Genomic DNA, 17,029 nt, shown 5'->3' on the forward strand with positions numbered 1-17,029 from the left:
CGGGTAAGCTCCCGCGTGCGCAATGCAGCGCGACACAGGCCCAGGGGCGCGTCAACTTTGGCGTAGTCGGCAGGATTTCGTGCCCGCAACCACCGGGTACTGCGTGCCTGAAAAGCAAAGACTGTTCAAAGTTACCAGTGGTGAAGATTCCCGCTATCCGTGGAGGTTTCCCGCCATCCGGCGCCATCTTCGACCTTCTTCCCGCCATCCGTGGAGTTTTCCGCCATTGGACGCCATCTTGAGGACGCCGCGCGGGAAGAAGAGGGGCGTGGACTCCGAAAGCGCGCGAGAACTGAAGCCCCGCCTCACGTCCGGACGTTGCGTAAGGTCCTGGAAGGAGCCCAGCAGACGCCGACGTCACCGGAGCGCGACGGAAGGTCCTCAACCCTGACGATCCACTGCGGAGCCGCGGCCTACGGAACAGGATCATCGCAAGGTAGGCCACGGTCCACTAGGGGGGAGGAAGATGTCGGATACGGAGGAGAGCTTCACTGCCTCAACCCCCGCCAGCGCCACCGCTGCTGCAGTTATGCCCTTCACCATGCCCTATATCCCGGGAGCAGCTTGGCTACCCCAGTACTCAGGGGAGTCACATACCCTGCATGACTTTAGAGAAAAGCTGGATAGCCTCTTCCAGGTGTACCCCCTCACAGAAGAGCAAAAAGTGAGCATCCTGGTGGCCCAACTAACCGGGGCAGCCAAAAGGGAAGTAAAATCCTGGCCACCTGGGAGGAAGACTGTCGCAGGGATACTAACCCGGCTGAAGGACACCTTTGATACCCGCACCTCAGCCGAGATTAAGCTTAGATTCTACGGGTGCAAGCAGCGAGCGCATGAGAGTATAAGGGACTATGCACTAAACCTACAAGAGGCCCTGAGGGCCATAAAGCAGACCGACCCTGATGGGGTGGGAAACGAGGACAGGCTGTTGACTGAACAATTTATAGAGGGTTTATATTGCAATGCCCACCGAACCCAGTTGCGGGCAATGGCCTTACAGGATCCCCATCTGGACTTTGCACAGTTCAAGGACAGAGCCATCCGGGTGGTCCGAGAACCGGCACCGGGTGGCGTTGTGACCCACAGGCGCCCAGCTATCACTTACCACCAGGAGGCGGCGCCCTTGTCGGCAGGGCCTGTGGGAGCTGATGCGCAGGCTTTGGACAATGACCCGGCTCCAGACCTACGCCATCAGGTCCAAGAGCTAGCTAAGAGCGTTGCTGCGCTAACCCGAACTGTGCAGTCTTTACAGGTTTCCACCCCAGGGAAGATCCAGCTGGCATCCAGACCGGAGGACATCCCGTGGCGTCGACCAAGGAGGACCCCACCGGCCAGAGGAAGACCCAGTGACCGATACAGCGAGGACGGACGACCCATCTGCCGCCGCTACAATCAACCCGGACATATGGAAAGGTACTGTTCTTTAAACGGGCACAACCTGGGGTAGAGGGCCAACCCCCAGGAAAAAGATCACCAGGCCCATCGAACTGGCGCGACAGATATGTGGGAGGACGTCCAGTCTTGCCTGTGGTACTGGATGGCATTCCCATGAGTGCCCTACTGGATACCGGGTCACAGGTCACCACTATCCCGTACGTGCTCTTTAAGCAGTACTGGAATGACTCGGATATTACCCGCTACCCTGACGACGACTTGAGTATCATCGCCAGCAATGGCCAGCCCGTGCCACAGATCGGATTTAAAGAGGTGACCATCAAAATCGGTAGAGTCGAACTGGCAGCACAGGGACTGATCATTGTAGACATTGACAAACATGAGAGCCACCCAAAAATAACTCTAGGAACTAATGTAATTGAGAATTGTCTTGCAGAGGTGATTTTCCTTCTACAGCAGGTTGCCAAGAACGCCAGCTCCGGCGAGCAGCGAGTGCTCCAGAAAGAGATCCGGGCACTGATGCGACGGCAACAGGTGGAACTCTCCGGCGGTGAGATTGGTAGCGTAAGAATGTGTGACCCTTTCCCTATTGCCATGCCCCCAAAAAGCGAAATGATGATTTGGTGCCGGGCAGCTATTGGTCTGAGAGGTAGAGATTACCAGGCAATGGTAGAACCAGTTTACTCAGACAGTAGGCCCACCATTTTGACAGCACGGGGGGTGGTCAATGTACGCCATGGGAGGGTGCCCGTTCGCATAATCAATATCGGGGAGAGGGAAGTGTACCTGCCCCGGTATGCCACGCTAGCAAAATTATATACCATCAACCAAAACTCTATACAGTCTGTGGAACCCTTGCCTCCATCTCACCCGGAGGAAGGTAACGGCTCTAAGAAAGTAATGGAGGATTGGTGTCAGCAACTACACTTGGGAACTGACTCCACTCCCTCCCACCAGAAACAGGGAGTCTACCGGGTGGTTCAAGAGTATGAGAGAGTGTTTAGTAAACACCCGTTAGACTTCGGGCGAGTCAAGGGGGTAGAACACCGCATCCCCACGGGAGATCATCCTCCCATAAAAGAGAGGTATCGACCCGTACCCCCTGCACATTACCAACACGCCAAGGGGATGCTTAGAGACATGAAGGAGGCTGGGGTAATCCGGGATAGCTGTAGCCCCTGGGCAGCCCCGCTAGTTTTAGTCAAAAAGAAAGACAACACCATGAGGATGTGTGTAGATTACCGGAAAATCAACCGTATCACACACAAGGATGCGTACCCCTTACCAAGGATAGAGGAGTCATTGGCTGCTTTAAGATCTGCTAACTTCTTCTCTACCTTGGATCTCACTAGTGGGTACTGGCAGGTTCCTGTAGCAGAGGCGGACCGGGAGAAGACCGCATTCACCACCCCGATGGGACTTAGTGAGTTCACCTGCATGCCGTTCGGACTCTGCAATGCCCCAGGAACCTTCCAACGATTAATGGAGTGCTGTCTGGGCCACAGAAACTTCGAGACGGTCCTGTTGTACCTGGACGATGTCATCGTATACTCCAAAACTTATGAGGACCACCTGAAACACCTGGCGGAGGTGTTCGAAGCTCTGGCGAGTTACGGCCTAAAGGTGAAACCCTCCAAGTGTCACCTCCTGAAACCAAAGGTGCAGTACCTGGGACACGTGGTGAGCGCTGACGGAGTGGCTCCCGACCCCGATAAGATCACCGCAATTAAGGGATGGCCAAGCCCCTCCAGCGTAAAAGAAGTGCGGCAGTTCCTCGGGTTGGTAGGCTACTACCGAAGGTTTATTCCCGGTTTCACCAAAAAGGCAGCGCCTATGCAGGACCTCCTGATAGGCCAGTCCCGGAAGGCCAAGAACCAGAAGCCGCCCTTCAAATGGGAAGAGCTAGAAGAAGAGTCCTTCCGCCAGCTGAAGATGGCCCTCACGGGGGATGAAATCTTGGCGTACCCGGATTATAGCCAGCCCTTCATCCTCTACACCGACGCCAGTAACATCGGGCTAGGAGCCGTACTGTCCCAGATCCAGCAGGGGAAAGAACGAGTAATCGCCTACGCCAGCCGAAAACTGCGACCCACCGAAAGGAACCCCGAGAATTATAGCTCATTTAAGCTAGAGTTCCTGGCCGTGGTATGGGCAGTCACTGAGCGCTTTAAGCATTACCTTGCTTCTTCCCGGTTCACCGTGTACACGGATAACAACCCGTTGACACACCTGGACACGGCAAGACTCGGTGCCCTGGAGCAGAGGTGGATGGCCCGTCTGTCCAACTACGAGTTCATAATCAAATACCGGGCAGGGCGCTCCAATATTAACGCGGACGCCCTGTCCAGGATGCCCAACCTGCCGGACGAAGGAGAAGATCCGGAGGGACTGGAAGAAATTGAACTCCCTGCGTTCCACCGTCATGGGACTATCCAGTATTCCCACCGGGTAAGGAGTAAGCAGGCTGCTACGTTGAACCCCTTACCTCACTACAACTGGGCGGAAACGCAAGACAGCGACCCTGCCGTCCGACTGGTGAAGGAGATGCTGACTCGGCCGGAGGCTCGCCTTGAACCAGACGCTCCGGAGGAAGCCAAACAACTATGGGCAGAGAAGAGTCGACTGTTCCTTTACAAAGGGAAGTTGTGCCGCAGAATGGTTAACTCCCGGACGCATGAATTACTCTGGCAAGTAGTGGTGCCACGAAGAGACGCAGCCATGGTGATGGAGGCATACCACGACGGAGCTGGACACTTCGGGTGGAAGAAGCTGGAGTTCCTGCTGCGCGAGCGATTCCACTGGGTAGGCATGAGGGGAACCATTGAGAAGTGGTGCAGAGACTGTGGCCCGTGCAACCTGAGAAGGAAGGACCGCGCCAGCCAGAAGACTCCCCTGCAGTCCATCGTCACCCGGCAACCGTTGGAACTGGTAGCCTTGGATCATGTAAAACTGACCCCAAGCAGAAGTGGCTACGTCTACGCGTTAACCATCGTGGATCATTACTCCCGGTTTCTGGTTGTCGTCCCCGTCAAGGACTTAACGGCTCAAACAGCAGCTAGAGCCTTCCAGCAGCACTTTTGCCGTCCACACGGGTACCCGGACCAAGTGCTGACGGACCAGGGACCTGCCTTTGAAGCGGAGGTCTTCCAGGAATTCTGCAATCTGTATGGCTGCCGGAAGATAAGGACGACACCCTACCATCCGCAGACTAATGGACTTTGTGAAAAAAATGAACCAGGTGGTAATGGATCTTCTAAAAACATTGCCCCTGGAAGAACGCAGTCTGTGGCCTGAAAAGTTGCCCGATCTGGTGGACCTATACAACCACATCCCGGTAGGTTCCACCAACTGTACCCCGGCTTACCTAATGAGGGCAAGACCTGGTAAGTTACCTGTTGACCTGGAAATGGGAGTCCTGACACCCGAGGACACTTCACCAGAAACAGACTGGGACACAGAGAGGCAGCAGCAGTACCGGAGAGTACAGGAGAGCGTGGAGCGAAGTCTCTGTCAGGCTAGGGAAAGACAAGAGAAAACTTACAACCAGTATGCTCCCGCTGTTCCCCTGGTACCCGGAGAGCAGGTCTTGAAGAGGAAGAGACGGCTCCACAAGTTGGACGACCAGTGGGAGAAGGACCCGTACACCGTACTGCCCTCAAGCCACGAAAACCCGAAGGTCTGTACCATCAGTAAAGACGGAGGGGAAACCACAGCCATTGTATCCCGGGACCACCTGAAGAAGTGTCCCGAACAACTGAGGAACCCTGAAGAGGAACAAGAAGACCATCGACCCGTAGAGGAAAGGGAAGATATGGTTAGTACCGTGCTCGGGGACTTCCCTCGGTCTTGGACTCAAGTCAATGGTGCAGTTGTGGTACCCGTACTCACCTTCCTCCAACCATCATCCCAAGAACCTACGGAGCAACCGGTAGAGCTGGAAGAACAGCCGGTCCAGGAGGCAGAAGACTCTACACAAGCAGACCCGGAAAATCAACCCTCTGCTTATAGTGAGCATGCCATACCCCTAGTGAGCCAGAGGGCCCATGGACAGCTGCCCAGTTTACCCTTGGCAGCTCCTACACCCTGTAGTTCAGGGCCAGACAGTCAGCTCCGTAGGTCCACTAGGGCCACTAGAGGCCAGCTACCCGCACGTTGGAGGATCTAAATGTTTAAGCTATCTTATAATGTTTACTTGTTTATAGTTGCTTGTGTATAATTTTGTGTTTCTAGTTCTTTTTAGGAGTCCTTGGTGGATTTACCGGGAATCCTTGTACATAGTTGGAGCGTAACCCAGGATGGACTAAAGACTGTTAAGGACTCGGGGCAGGACAGGCCCCTACCTGGTTACGTCTCCCTGTTTTGGTGAAATGGACACCTTGCTTTTCAAAACTGCACCCGGTTGCGGACACGCCGTAACCATCTTATGTGTTTTTCTTATTGTATTGTTATTGTTATACCTTGTTATGTTTTTCTAAAAAAAAAAAAAAAAAAAAAATATGTTTAGTCCCGGAGTACTAAATTTCACTAGGGGGGAATGTGACACCCCAGGGGTCTGGTTGCCACAGTGATAGAGATATTACGTCTGAGAGCAGGTGGGAGGTCCTTTGGTCAGGGATCCTGTGCATGACACACCTCCTGCCCAGTCTTGGGAGGGGAAGGACTTCCCCTATATAAACCCGGGGCTGAGGCAGAGTTAGTGAGAAAGAAGACAGAACAAGAGTAGAGAAGAGAAGCAGCATAGCAAGAAACATCAGGAGCTCTGTGGGGAGCAGTGTTACAAGGAGTCAGGGGCTGGCAGCTACAGAGCTCGCCCTGACTGAGAAGATTTCTTACCGGACCCGGAGTCCGAGGCTGTGGGGACTAACTCCTACCCAGCAGCAGAAACCGTCCGGCAGAGGATTTCAGGTCCTCTGGCCCAGAAGCCCGAAGGCACGGTCACACGCGTGGGACCAGCACCGCCATCGTGGAGCGGAAGCCATTAGAAGGCCCCGAGTCACCGGCCATACGGGTGAGCACCACACGGTACACTCAGGGACATGGGCTACTTATTCCCGCCTCTAGCAAGGTAGCCAGAAGAGTACAGTTAGTTGGGAAGGCCTACAACTCCGCCTGGCCAGGGGAGATCCCATCTGCTCAAGGACTGACCAGGCCCCTATCACTAGCAAGTACTCCGGGAGGGTCTATCTTTGTCACCAGTAAAGACCCTGAACTACACCGCACCGTCTCTGAGTGGTTCCTGCTACCCCCATCATCCACGTCGGCTGCCCTGAGGCCATACCCCTCCCGTTGGGGGTTATACCATCCACGCTGCACCATCCTTCCACCGGCCTCAGCGGTCTGCCCTGCAGCGGCAGCTCCATAGCTGCATTCAACGGGTGGCGTAGTCACCAACCATCTACTGCTAGTACATCGCCGCTCAGTTTGACTCCCTGGGCGCGGACCGGGTCGCCGCCACGAGACTACCACCCTCAAGAGATCCGGCTCCGGGTAAGCTCCCGCGTGCGCAACGCAGCGCGACACAGGCCCAGGGGCGCGTCAGAAATATCTATAAAAATTGTCATCTCATCCTCTATAATTGATATCTGCTCAACAACTTTACGTTGGGGGCTACAGTTTGGTAACGACCCTTTCCTGCTCCAGCAGACTGTGTCCCTGTGTGCAAAGTGAGGTCCATAAAGATATAGTTTGAGGAGTCTGATTTGGAGGAACTCTAGTGGCCGCACATAGTCCTGACCTTAATCTCTGTTTTGGGGTTGAATTAGAACGTTGATTGTGAACCCGAAGATGAATACTTATACATCACAGAGGGGAAATTCTAATAACATACTTGAAGGGATTCTGAATATTTCCTTTCCTTGCCTGGCAAATTGGCAAATCTTTTGTTCTGTTGACAGGTTGACAAAACAAAAAATATGGGTGTGAATTATCAAAATGCCCCCTCCCTACCACCATCACCTTTAAGGTTTGTTCAGTATTTTGTCAGTATTTTACATCAGTATTTGTAAGCCAAAATCAGGAGTGGAACAATCAGAGGAGAAGTATAATAGAAACACGTCACCACTTCTGTATTTATCACCCACTCCTGGTTTTGGCTTACAAATACTGATGTAAAATACTGACCAAATACTGAACGAGTGAATGTGGCCTTAAAGAAAGCAATCAGATATATTACAGTTGGTTATTATATTTATTTTATTTCTTTTTGTATGTCTAATTGTTTATAGGTTTACCATAGGTTTGTGATTGTTCAGAGAAATACCAACGCCAACATAATGCTCTTGCCTTATACATTTTTGCTGATGATGAACAGTTGATTTTTGTTTCTGTATTTAATGCAACATCAATAATTTTGAGTGTCCTATAGTTCACTTTTGTAAGGTTATTGTGAAATAAGTCGTCGTGATGGCTCATTTTAATAAATAGGCTTAGAACAAATGAGGGGTTACATACTGATAATTATATATCACTATACTCTCCTTGTAATTATGATGGCACTATCGTGGCAGGATAATGAATGTGGGTTTTCTTCTTTTTTTTTTTCAGAGCATTGTAGATGTAAGCCAATGAAAGCTTCACAAAAGACCTATCTCAAAAATAACTACAACTATGGTAAGTGAGAAAACAGCTTTGTTATCCATTTATTTTATTTAAAAGAAATGTATCATAAAAATCTATTGTTTAATTCAGGCTTTTATGTTTTTAAATTTTATATTACTATTTGTATTGGGGGAAAAAAAATAGAAAACTTGCAATCTTCAAACTGGCCACTGGGGCAAGTAAGTATATATACTTATACAGATGCTTCTCACAAAATTAGAATATCATCAAAAAGTGAATTTATTTTAGTTCTTCAATACAAAAAGTGAAACTCATATATTATATAGAGTCATCACAAGCAGAGCGATCTATTTCAAGTGTTTATTTCTGTTAATGTTGATGATTGTGGCTTACAGCCAATGAAAACACAAAAGTCATTATTTCAGTAAAGTAAAATAATTAACAATAAACACCTGCAAAGGCTTCCTAAGCATTTAAAAAGGTCCCTTAGTCTGTTTCAGTAGGCTCCACAATCATGGGGAAGACTGCTGACTTGACAGATGTCCATAAGGCAGTCTTTGACACACTCCACAAGGAGGATAAGCCACAAAAGGTCATTGCTAAAGAAGCTGGCTGTTCACAGAGTGCTGTATCCAAGCATAATAATGGAAAGTTGAGTGGAAGGAAAAAGTGTGGTAGAAAAAGGTGCACAAGCAACCGGGATAACCGCAGCCTTGAAAGGATTGTTAAGAAAAGGCCATTCAAAAATTTGGGGGATATTCACAAGAAGTGGACTGCTGCTGGAGTCATTGCTTCAAGAGCCACCACACACAGACGTATCTAGGACATGGGCTACAAGTGTCGCATTCCTTGTGTCAAGTCACTCATGACCAATAGACAACGTCAGAAGAGTCTTACCTGGGCCAAGGAGAAAAAGACCTGGACTGTTGCTCAGTGGTCCATGGTGTTGTTTTCAGATGAAAGTAAATTTTGCATTTCATTTGGAAATCAAGGTCCCAGAGTCTGAAGGAAGAGTAGAGAGGCCACAATCCAAGCTGCTTGAGATCTAGTGTGAAGTTTCCACAATCAGTGATGGTTTGGGGAGCCATGTCATCTGCTGGTGTAGGTCCACTGTGTTTTATCAAGACCAAAGTCAGCGCAGCCGTCTACCAGGAAATTTTAGAGCACTTCATGCTTCCCTCTGCCGACAAGCTTTTTGGAGATGGAAATGTCATTCTCTAGCAGGACTTGGCTCCTGTCCACACTGACAAAAGTACCAATATCTGGTTTACAAACAACAGTATCACTGTGCTTGATTGGCAGCAAACTCGCCTGACCTTAACCCCATAGAGAATCTATGGAGTATTGTCAAGAGGAAGATGAGAGACACCAGACCCAACAATGCAGACGAGCTGAAGGCTGCTATCAAAGCAACCTGGGCTTCCATAACACCTCAGCAGTGCCACAGGCTGATCGCCTCCATGCCACATTGCCGCATTGATGCAGTAATTGATGAAAAAGGAGCCCGACCAAGTATTGAGGGCATTTACTGAACATACATTTCAGTAGGCCAATATTTCAGATTTTAAACATTTTTCAAGCTGCTGTTATAAAGTATTCTAATTTGCGGAGATACAGTAATGACTTTTGTGTTTTCATTGGCTGTAAGAAATAATCATCAACATTAACAGAAATAAACACTTGTAATAGATCACTCTGTTTGTAATGACTCTGTATAATATATGAGTTTCACTTTTTGTATTGAAGAACTGAAATAAATTAACTTTTTGATCATATTCTAATTTTGTGAGAAGCACCGGTATTTACTGTTTTTTACGCAGTCTCATTATCATCACGAGCAGGTTTACAGCTCAATATATAAAGAAGATAACACAGGATAACACAATAGGTGATGCCACAGCTCCTCATTACTTCACAGTGACCTTCACACACGCTCATTAGATGCTATAATACAAAAGATAAGGAATGACACAGTCTATTCTTGCTCATGTACATGTGTATTTCCTGAAAGAACAGAAAGTAGAAGTCTAGAATAGTTCCAGTGGTCAGTGGGGCAATTGAAAGATTTCATTGTTTTTTATGCATATTATAATATGGAAAATAAAATAACATGGCCAAATATAAAAAAATACATTTAACATAAAAACCTCATTTAAACTGTAGGTCAACTTCTGAGGACCAGACAAAGCCTTTAAATGTGTTCTCTCACCTGAACAGTCTGTACTTGATACTAGGATCCCTTGACATAAGTTGATCACGTAGCCACCATTGCTGTTACCACCTGCAGTCAGCTTTAATCTTTGGGAAAAACTGGTAGTAGTCTTCAATTCTCTGCAGCGCCATGTCAGTGGAAATTTTGCATTCCACAGTACACATTGAAATGGATTTAATATTTGTATAATGCAGAAAAGCTTTGAGAGCGATAAATGCTCTTTACAATCCCTCTCCATTCAGACTATTAGATAATTACATTCAATTATCAAAATTTCTTAAAGGCAATTTGTCAGCAGATTTTTACTATGTAATCTGAGAGCAGCATGATGTAGGGGCTGAGACCCTGATTCCAGTGATGTATCACTTTCTAATCCGCATGCGGTCATTTGATGCTATCACTGTTTACTCTGCTGCAGGTCTAGCAGTGCTCAGAATGCTATGCTCTCTATAACCCCGCCCACACCACTGGCGTCACTTGCGTCATTTTAGGATGAAAATGAATTTGTATTTCGCACCACCCCTTTAATATTAGCAGCACAACCATGCTGATAGTTTGGCTGATAATCTTCAGGATCACGCCGCCTTCCCCGGCAGGCAGAAAGCCCGAAGGCAAAGAAGCGGTACATTCCTGAGGAAAGAAGATAATACTAAGTTAAAAATTATTCAAGATAGAAAGGGCAGATGAATTAGGATTGGGATGTTGACAGATGTTAAAAGGAGAATATTATAGAATCAAGCAGATGAGTCAAGGTCATATTAGAATTGTGGAAAAGTTGCATTATTTAGGTAAAAAAAAGCGATTTTTGCTTCCCACATAACTACGGTAATCTAATGAGTCATCTATTAAATCTTCAGCATTTATAAAGTTTTTCTAAAAATTTATTTAGGCTGATAATTCATTTATTATTTGCTTCTTTCAGTAATTCGCGCCAAAGTGAAAGAAGTAAAAGTGAAATGCCATGATGCCACCGCAGTCGTAGAAGTCAAGGAGATTCTAAAGTCTTCCTTGGTGAACATTCCCAAAGATACAGTCACCCTGTACACGAACTCTGGCTGCCTGTGCCCTCAGCTGGTGGTCAATGAGGAGTATATAATAATGGGATATGAAGATAAGGAGCGCACGAGGTAGGAACATTTAGAATTTGTACTCTGTGTAAGTTTAAGCTCAGACATCATTAATTTCTTAAGAATCTGACGCAAATTCATAACAATATCCAAATTGTTACATAAGGACTTTGCTGTGGATACACAAAACTAATTACTTTTTTAAAAAGACAACTTATACCTGATGAGACTAGTGAACTTACTTTGAAAATTAATGTCTAAGGCCCCCTTGACACGTCCTGATATTTCCGGTACTAGAAAAAACAGTATCCGTGATAACCGGGTCCATGTGTATAAACCGTGTGCTATCCGTGTGCACCATCAATGTGACACATACTGGATTAGAATGCAGAATAGAATTTACAGATGTTTAGGTGTTAGAGGATAGATAGATAAATATAAAGAAATATGTCAATGAAATATATAATCAGTACTTTGCATGTGTAGTTTTCTGTACTTATATTTAGCACAAAAATAAATAAATAAATGAAAAACAATGGTGTGGGGTTCTCCTTATTTTTAATAACCAGCTGAGGGAAAGCAAAAAACTGTTAGCTAGTCTTAATAGTCTGGGAAGGGGTCAATATCCATGGACCTTCCCAGTCTATTAATATCAGCTCACAGCTGTCTGCTTAGCCTATACTGGTTATTATAAAAAGGGGACCCTAAAAAAATGATGTGGGGTCCCCCCTCTTTTTAATAACCAGCAAAGGTTAAGCAGACAGCTGCGGGTTGATATTAAAAGACTGGGAAGGGCCATGGATGTTGGCCCCTTCCCAGCCTAATAAGACCAGCCCTCAGCCTTCCCAGAAATATCTATTAGCTGTCTGCTTAGCTTTTGCTGGTTATTAAAAATAGGGGGGACCCAAAAAAATGACGTGGGATCTCGCTTATTTTTAATAACCAGTAAAGGCTAAGCCTAAGCAGACAGCTGTGAGCTGATATTAATAGACTGGAAAACTCCATAGATATTGGCCCCTTCCCAGACTATTAAGACGAGCTCACAGCTGTCTGGTTTCCCTTAGCTGGTTATTAAAATTATAATTTTTTTCCTTTATTTTTGTGCTAAATACAAGTACAGAAAACTACACACATACTGCACTGATTATATTTCTCACTGACATCTATCTATCTATCTATCTATCTATCTATCTATCTATCTATCTATTCTTTATCTTTGCACATATAACACCTAAACATCTGTCATTTCTATTCCGCATTCTATTCCAGTACATGTCACACTGATGGTGCACACGGATGGCACACGGGTGGTACACACAGACACACGGATAGCATACGGATGGCACACAGATTATACACACTGTTTTCTCCAGTACTGGATCTATCAGGACGTGTGAAGGGGCCTTAGAAAAACATTCAAAAATGATTGTACAGCCATTGTGACATATATTGTCAAAGTACAGGGTGGGCCATTTATATGGATACACCTAAATAAAATGGGAATGGTTCCCCCTCCCATGTGCTAATGTGCCACAAACAGGAAGTTGATATCACCAACCATTCTCATTTTATTTAGGTGTATCCATATAAATGGCCCACCCTGTATGTATATCAGCCTCATCAGGTCTAAGAGATTTATTTAATAAAGTATGCTGTTTTTACTGTGAAATTAATTTGATGACAGATCTGTTTTAAGTTTGATACTTATTTGATAGATCATAGAAATAAACAATGGTTTCCATTTAAATGTTGTTAAAAAATGATTTACATAATATAGCAGCACCAGATGTTCATAGTGTACAGCAATGTCCACAGCCACATGTTAAGCTGACACCCATCCATGCTTAGTTACTATTCCCACACCCACTTATTGGCAAAGTGATTCTTTGTGACAGCTGCCAAGAGAAATAGCTTTCTGTCCTGCTTTTCAGGGTAGGAACAATAGCATGGCAATATATCTGAGAAGTCTTCTTCTGCAAGGAAAGTAAGAAGGGAGTATATGATATATTGTCAGCTGCCATAAGGAGAAGGAGTCTGATTCTGCTCAGAGCCCAGCCCTGTAGATTAGCAGAATGCATTTCTGCACTTTTGGGATCCTGTTTCAGGAGCTGGGCTTGTCCCCTCTCTATTGTGCATGTGTCGGTTGTCAATTCTTACGGATGCTCAGCAGATTCTTGTCACTGTGCAACATGACAGTACACTCACTCGCCGGTTGTGATAAGAAGTAACGAGCCGACAAGAGAGCGCACGGTCAGTGCACGTTGTAAGAAGAACACCTGGTGTGCAGAGACCAGTGCCGCCCCTGCAAGTGATGTCACTGAAAGCAACGCGCACTAACAGGCTCACATTGCGTTAAAAGGTAGACATGTATTTTAAATGCAAAATATTACCAGACAGGAGATAAATAAAAAATATTTTTTTTTTCAACACAGACTTCTGTTAGTGGAAGGTTCCCTTGCTGAAAAGTGGAGGGATCGTCTTGCAAAAAAAGTTAAGGTAAGAATACAAATACTTGCTGCTGGATTGTAGGAGTAGACGACAAGGGGAATTTAGAGGATACAGCGCATATCTGTCAAGGGTGTGTCAGGTGTAACAGACTGTTTTTCTGGATCTGTTTGTAGAAGGTTGCTGCGCCTGGCATTGCAGACGCCTTCTTAACCATGCTGCCTTTAGGACCCAGCGGCTTCCTCCCTCCTGTTGTTAATTGACACACCCTTGCATGGGAGTTAAAAACTGTCAGTTTGCCTCAAGAGATCGCTGGTGATATTCACAAGGGAACATGTGAATATCACCGGCGATCTCCTGCAGCAAACTGACAGTTTTTACTCCCATGCAAGGCTGTGTCAATTAACACCAGGAGGGAGGTAGCCGCTGGGTCCTAAAGGCAGAAAGGTTAAGAAGGCGTCTGCAATATCAGGCTCAGCGACCTTCTACAAACAGATTCAGAGTGACTGTCTGTTACACCTGACACACCTGTGACAGTATCACTCCATGACCATAAAATCTATGGGAAAGTGAAGTGAAAGGCGTGATCTCATCTCATTAAATAGGAAAAATTGCAAAGTGCTTGGAAAAACAAGCAACTTTACAACTTACCTCTTATTAAAAATACTCTGTTTTCAAAAATGGAGGGATTTTTAATTATATAGATTACAGCTTGTTGCAAAGCATACTAGCCACCTTTGCTTTCAATGGGAGGTGACCGGTTTCATAGGCAAGGGGCATGCTCTTGCAAGCTGTTTGCTATACAACGTGCCAGCGCTACTCTGAAGCTGTCCATAATATTGGATCTGGCCAGCTCCAGCATCACAGCACTCCTCCGATGTTGCAGAGGCAAATTTGTCACTTGCTAGCAATATCTGAGAGTGGGCAGTTTGGGCCAGGAAGCTGGGGCACTTATGAAGATAGGAATCTAAGACAACCTCTTTGTCAGGAAGAAGCCCAACTCAAGCTATAAGCTCATTGAGTTTGGCAATTTACCATTGAATATAGTTACATTTTCCTTTGTCAAATAGTTGATTCTATAGAAACCTTCATAAGTGAACATGAGTGATCAGTGGAGTAGTGTCCAAACTCTCCGCAATGTCTTGGCCTATATTATGAATTTGGGAGTTATTGAGTAAAAAGAATCATAAAACGAACAATGATAAGTCAGGCCAACAGATTGTAGAAAACATAGTCTTTATATACTCTTATTGTACTGTTTCCCTACTCTTCAATGATTATTTTCAACTCAACACTGCAAGCTATCACCTATCTCAGCTGTTGGACTCTTACCAATCCCGAGAATGAATCTCTGATATGTCCCACTGGAATGAAACCCTAGCAAAGCATGTGGTGCCTCTCGGTCTGTAGGATTGCTGGAGAAAGCGGATTGCTGTACCAGAAGTCTTAAAAATAATAAATGGTGGGGCATTTATGAGCTCGTACTTGGGATCGGTGTGTGGAAAGATGACCACTTGCACTGTTGAGAGTAACTTCTTAAAAGGGTTGTCCAGTCTTAAACTACAAGTCTGCAGCCCTCTATGTGACTGCAGCCTTGTGAATCCTCACATAGTGATCATTGCATGCTGTGGGGATTCTCCGGTCCAAATGATTATGCGATATGCATCCTCCCGGCCACATTCCAAATAGATGGGCTCGGCCTCGCTCAATGTTAGTGTATTGAGCGAGGCCGGAAACAGTCTAGTTGGATTGTGGCTGAGAGTATGCATATCGCATAGTTGTGATCATATGACTGCTGTTGCCAGTGCCGGCACTGGAGAATCTTCACAGTGCTCAGTGCACACAATGTGAGGATTCACAAGTCTGCAGTCACTTAGATTGACTGCAGACTTGTAGTTGAAGAGTCCAGACGACCTCTTTAAATTAGCTCTAATATTGAACTATGCCCCAAAAACACCCTACCTTTGAAAACACAAAACAGATTTCCTTACCTTGACAGAGCCAGAGCCACACAGAATACTGTCCCCATGTAATACTAAATCATCGTACCCAAAAAACAGTGGCAAAATGTGCCACATTGTATGCAGCTCAAGTAATGTAATTCTTGTACGACATTATTATTTATGTTGTTCTGATTTTATTTTCACATACATTTTCTCTTCTACTTTCAGCGCTGGGATCAGAAATTGCGTCGTCCACGAAAAATCAAATCGGTCACACAAAATGACAATAAAAACAGCAATTCAAGACAAATGCAGAGCTAGACTTAGGGAACGGTGTATATAAAACTCTGTGGACTCTTATACAAAGATTTGCATTGTTGGAGCAGCAAAGAAGAAATTGCACTATTGCACGTTATAACCTATTGTTTACTACAAGATATTGTAGTTGATTGTAGTTTTTTCCTCTTTTATATTTGCACGGATTACTAAGCAATAGATTTATTCCACTTCTAGAGATGTTAAAGTTTTCTTTATTGGTAAGAAATAAAGCAACTTAGTGGATGAGAAACAAGGAAAGAATTCATGTTCAATAAATTTCTGATCTACGAATTGATTGTTTCCTCTAACATATTATTGGGCTTATGCAAACTGCCTCTTCAGAGAGGAAGAGGACTTGAACTCTAGCGCCACCTATTGGAAGTAGCAATCCTAAAAGTCAATATCGACCCTTCACCAAGCCTTGCCAAATGACTTCGGCTAAAAGCAAACGAGAATCTCAATTTGAAGACATGGTGTTTCGGGGTGTTGCCTCTCCTCAGTGCAAAGCAAGAGATCTGATTTGGCATGTCAGTGTAAGGAGGCTTATAAGACATGCAATGCTCCTCAATATGATGCTCCTATCATCATCATAAATTAGGAAAATTATCCTATATCATGTCTGTAATTAGCAAAAGTATTTGAACCTTTGCTTTTAGAATCTGGTATGACCACCTTGTGCTGCAATAACTGCATCTAAATGTTTCTGGTAAATGTTGATTAGTCTTGCACATCAGCTTAGAGGAATTTTAGCCCATTCTTCCCCCCAATAAAACAGCTTCCACTCTGTTGGTGAGTTTCCTCCCATGAACGTACGTAGGGAGAGGAGGAGGAGTGAGAGGCAGAACTCCTCCTCCCGTCTACATAGAAAGTTATCGGCAGCAACTGCCTTCTCCTACCTCAGTAATGGGAAAGTCTGTCTTCACTGAAAACAGATTTTACTTGAGAATTGAGAATTTTGATAATTAAAGATCAGACCTGGAGGAGAAATAAGCAGATCTCTCTGATAAGATATATTATAAAGGTTCTTATTATCATGTGTACCATTGATTTATGAAATAAAAATTCAAATGACGATTACTTTTTAAGCGTTA

The 17,029-nt window shown here is 45.6% G+C and overlaps 1 protein-coding gene across 1 annotated transcript in view; it reads left to right on the forward strand.

Moving 5' to 3' along the window:
- The window catches only part of FRZB (frizzled related protein), a 71,342-nt gene extending 54,618 nt beyond the window's left edge, over positions 1-16,724 (forward strand). Inside the window, exons 3-6 of the mRNA XM_073646786.1 lie at positions 7,939-8,004; positions 11,088-11,292; positions 13,665-13,728; positions 15,849-16,724. Coding sequence (XP_073502887.1) covers positions 7,939-8,004; positions 11,088-11,292; positions 13,665-13,728; positions 15,849-15,941 — 428 coding nt within the window. The 3' untranslated portion in view covers positions 15,942-16,724. The remainder of the gene's footprint in view (positions 1-7,938; positions 8,005-11,087; positions 11,293-13,664; positions 13,729-15,848) is intronic.
- Positions 16,725-17,029: the final 305 nt, after the last annotated feature.

This window comes from Phyllobates terribilis, unplaced genomic scaffold (genome assembly GCF_046119375.1).
Source record: "Phyllobates terribilis strain yellow unplaced genomic scaffold, ASM4611937v1 Scaffold_9__5_contigs__length_417890890, whole genome shotgun sequence".
Lineage (NCBI taxonomy): Eukaryota > Metazoa > Chordata > Amphibia > Anura > Dendrobatidae > Phyllobates > Phyllobates terribilis.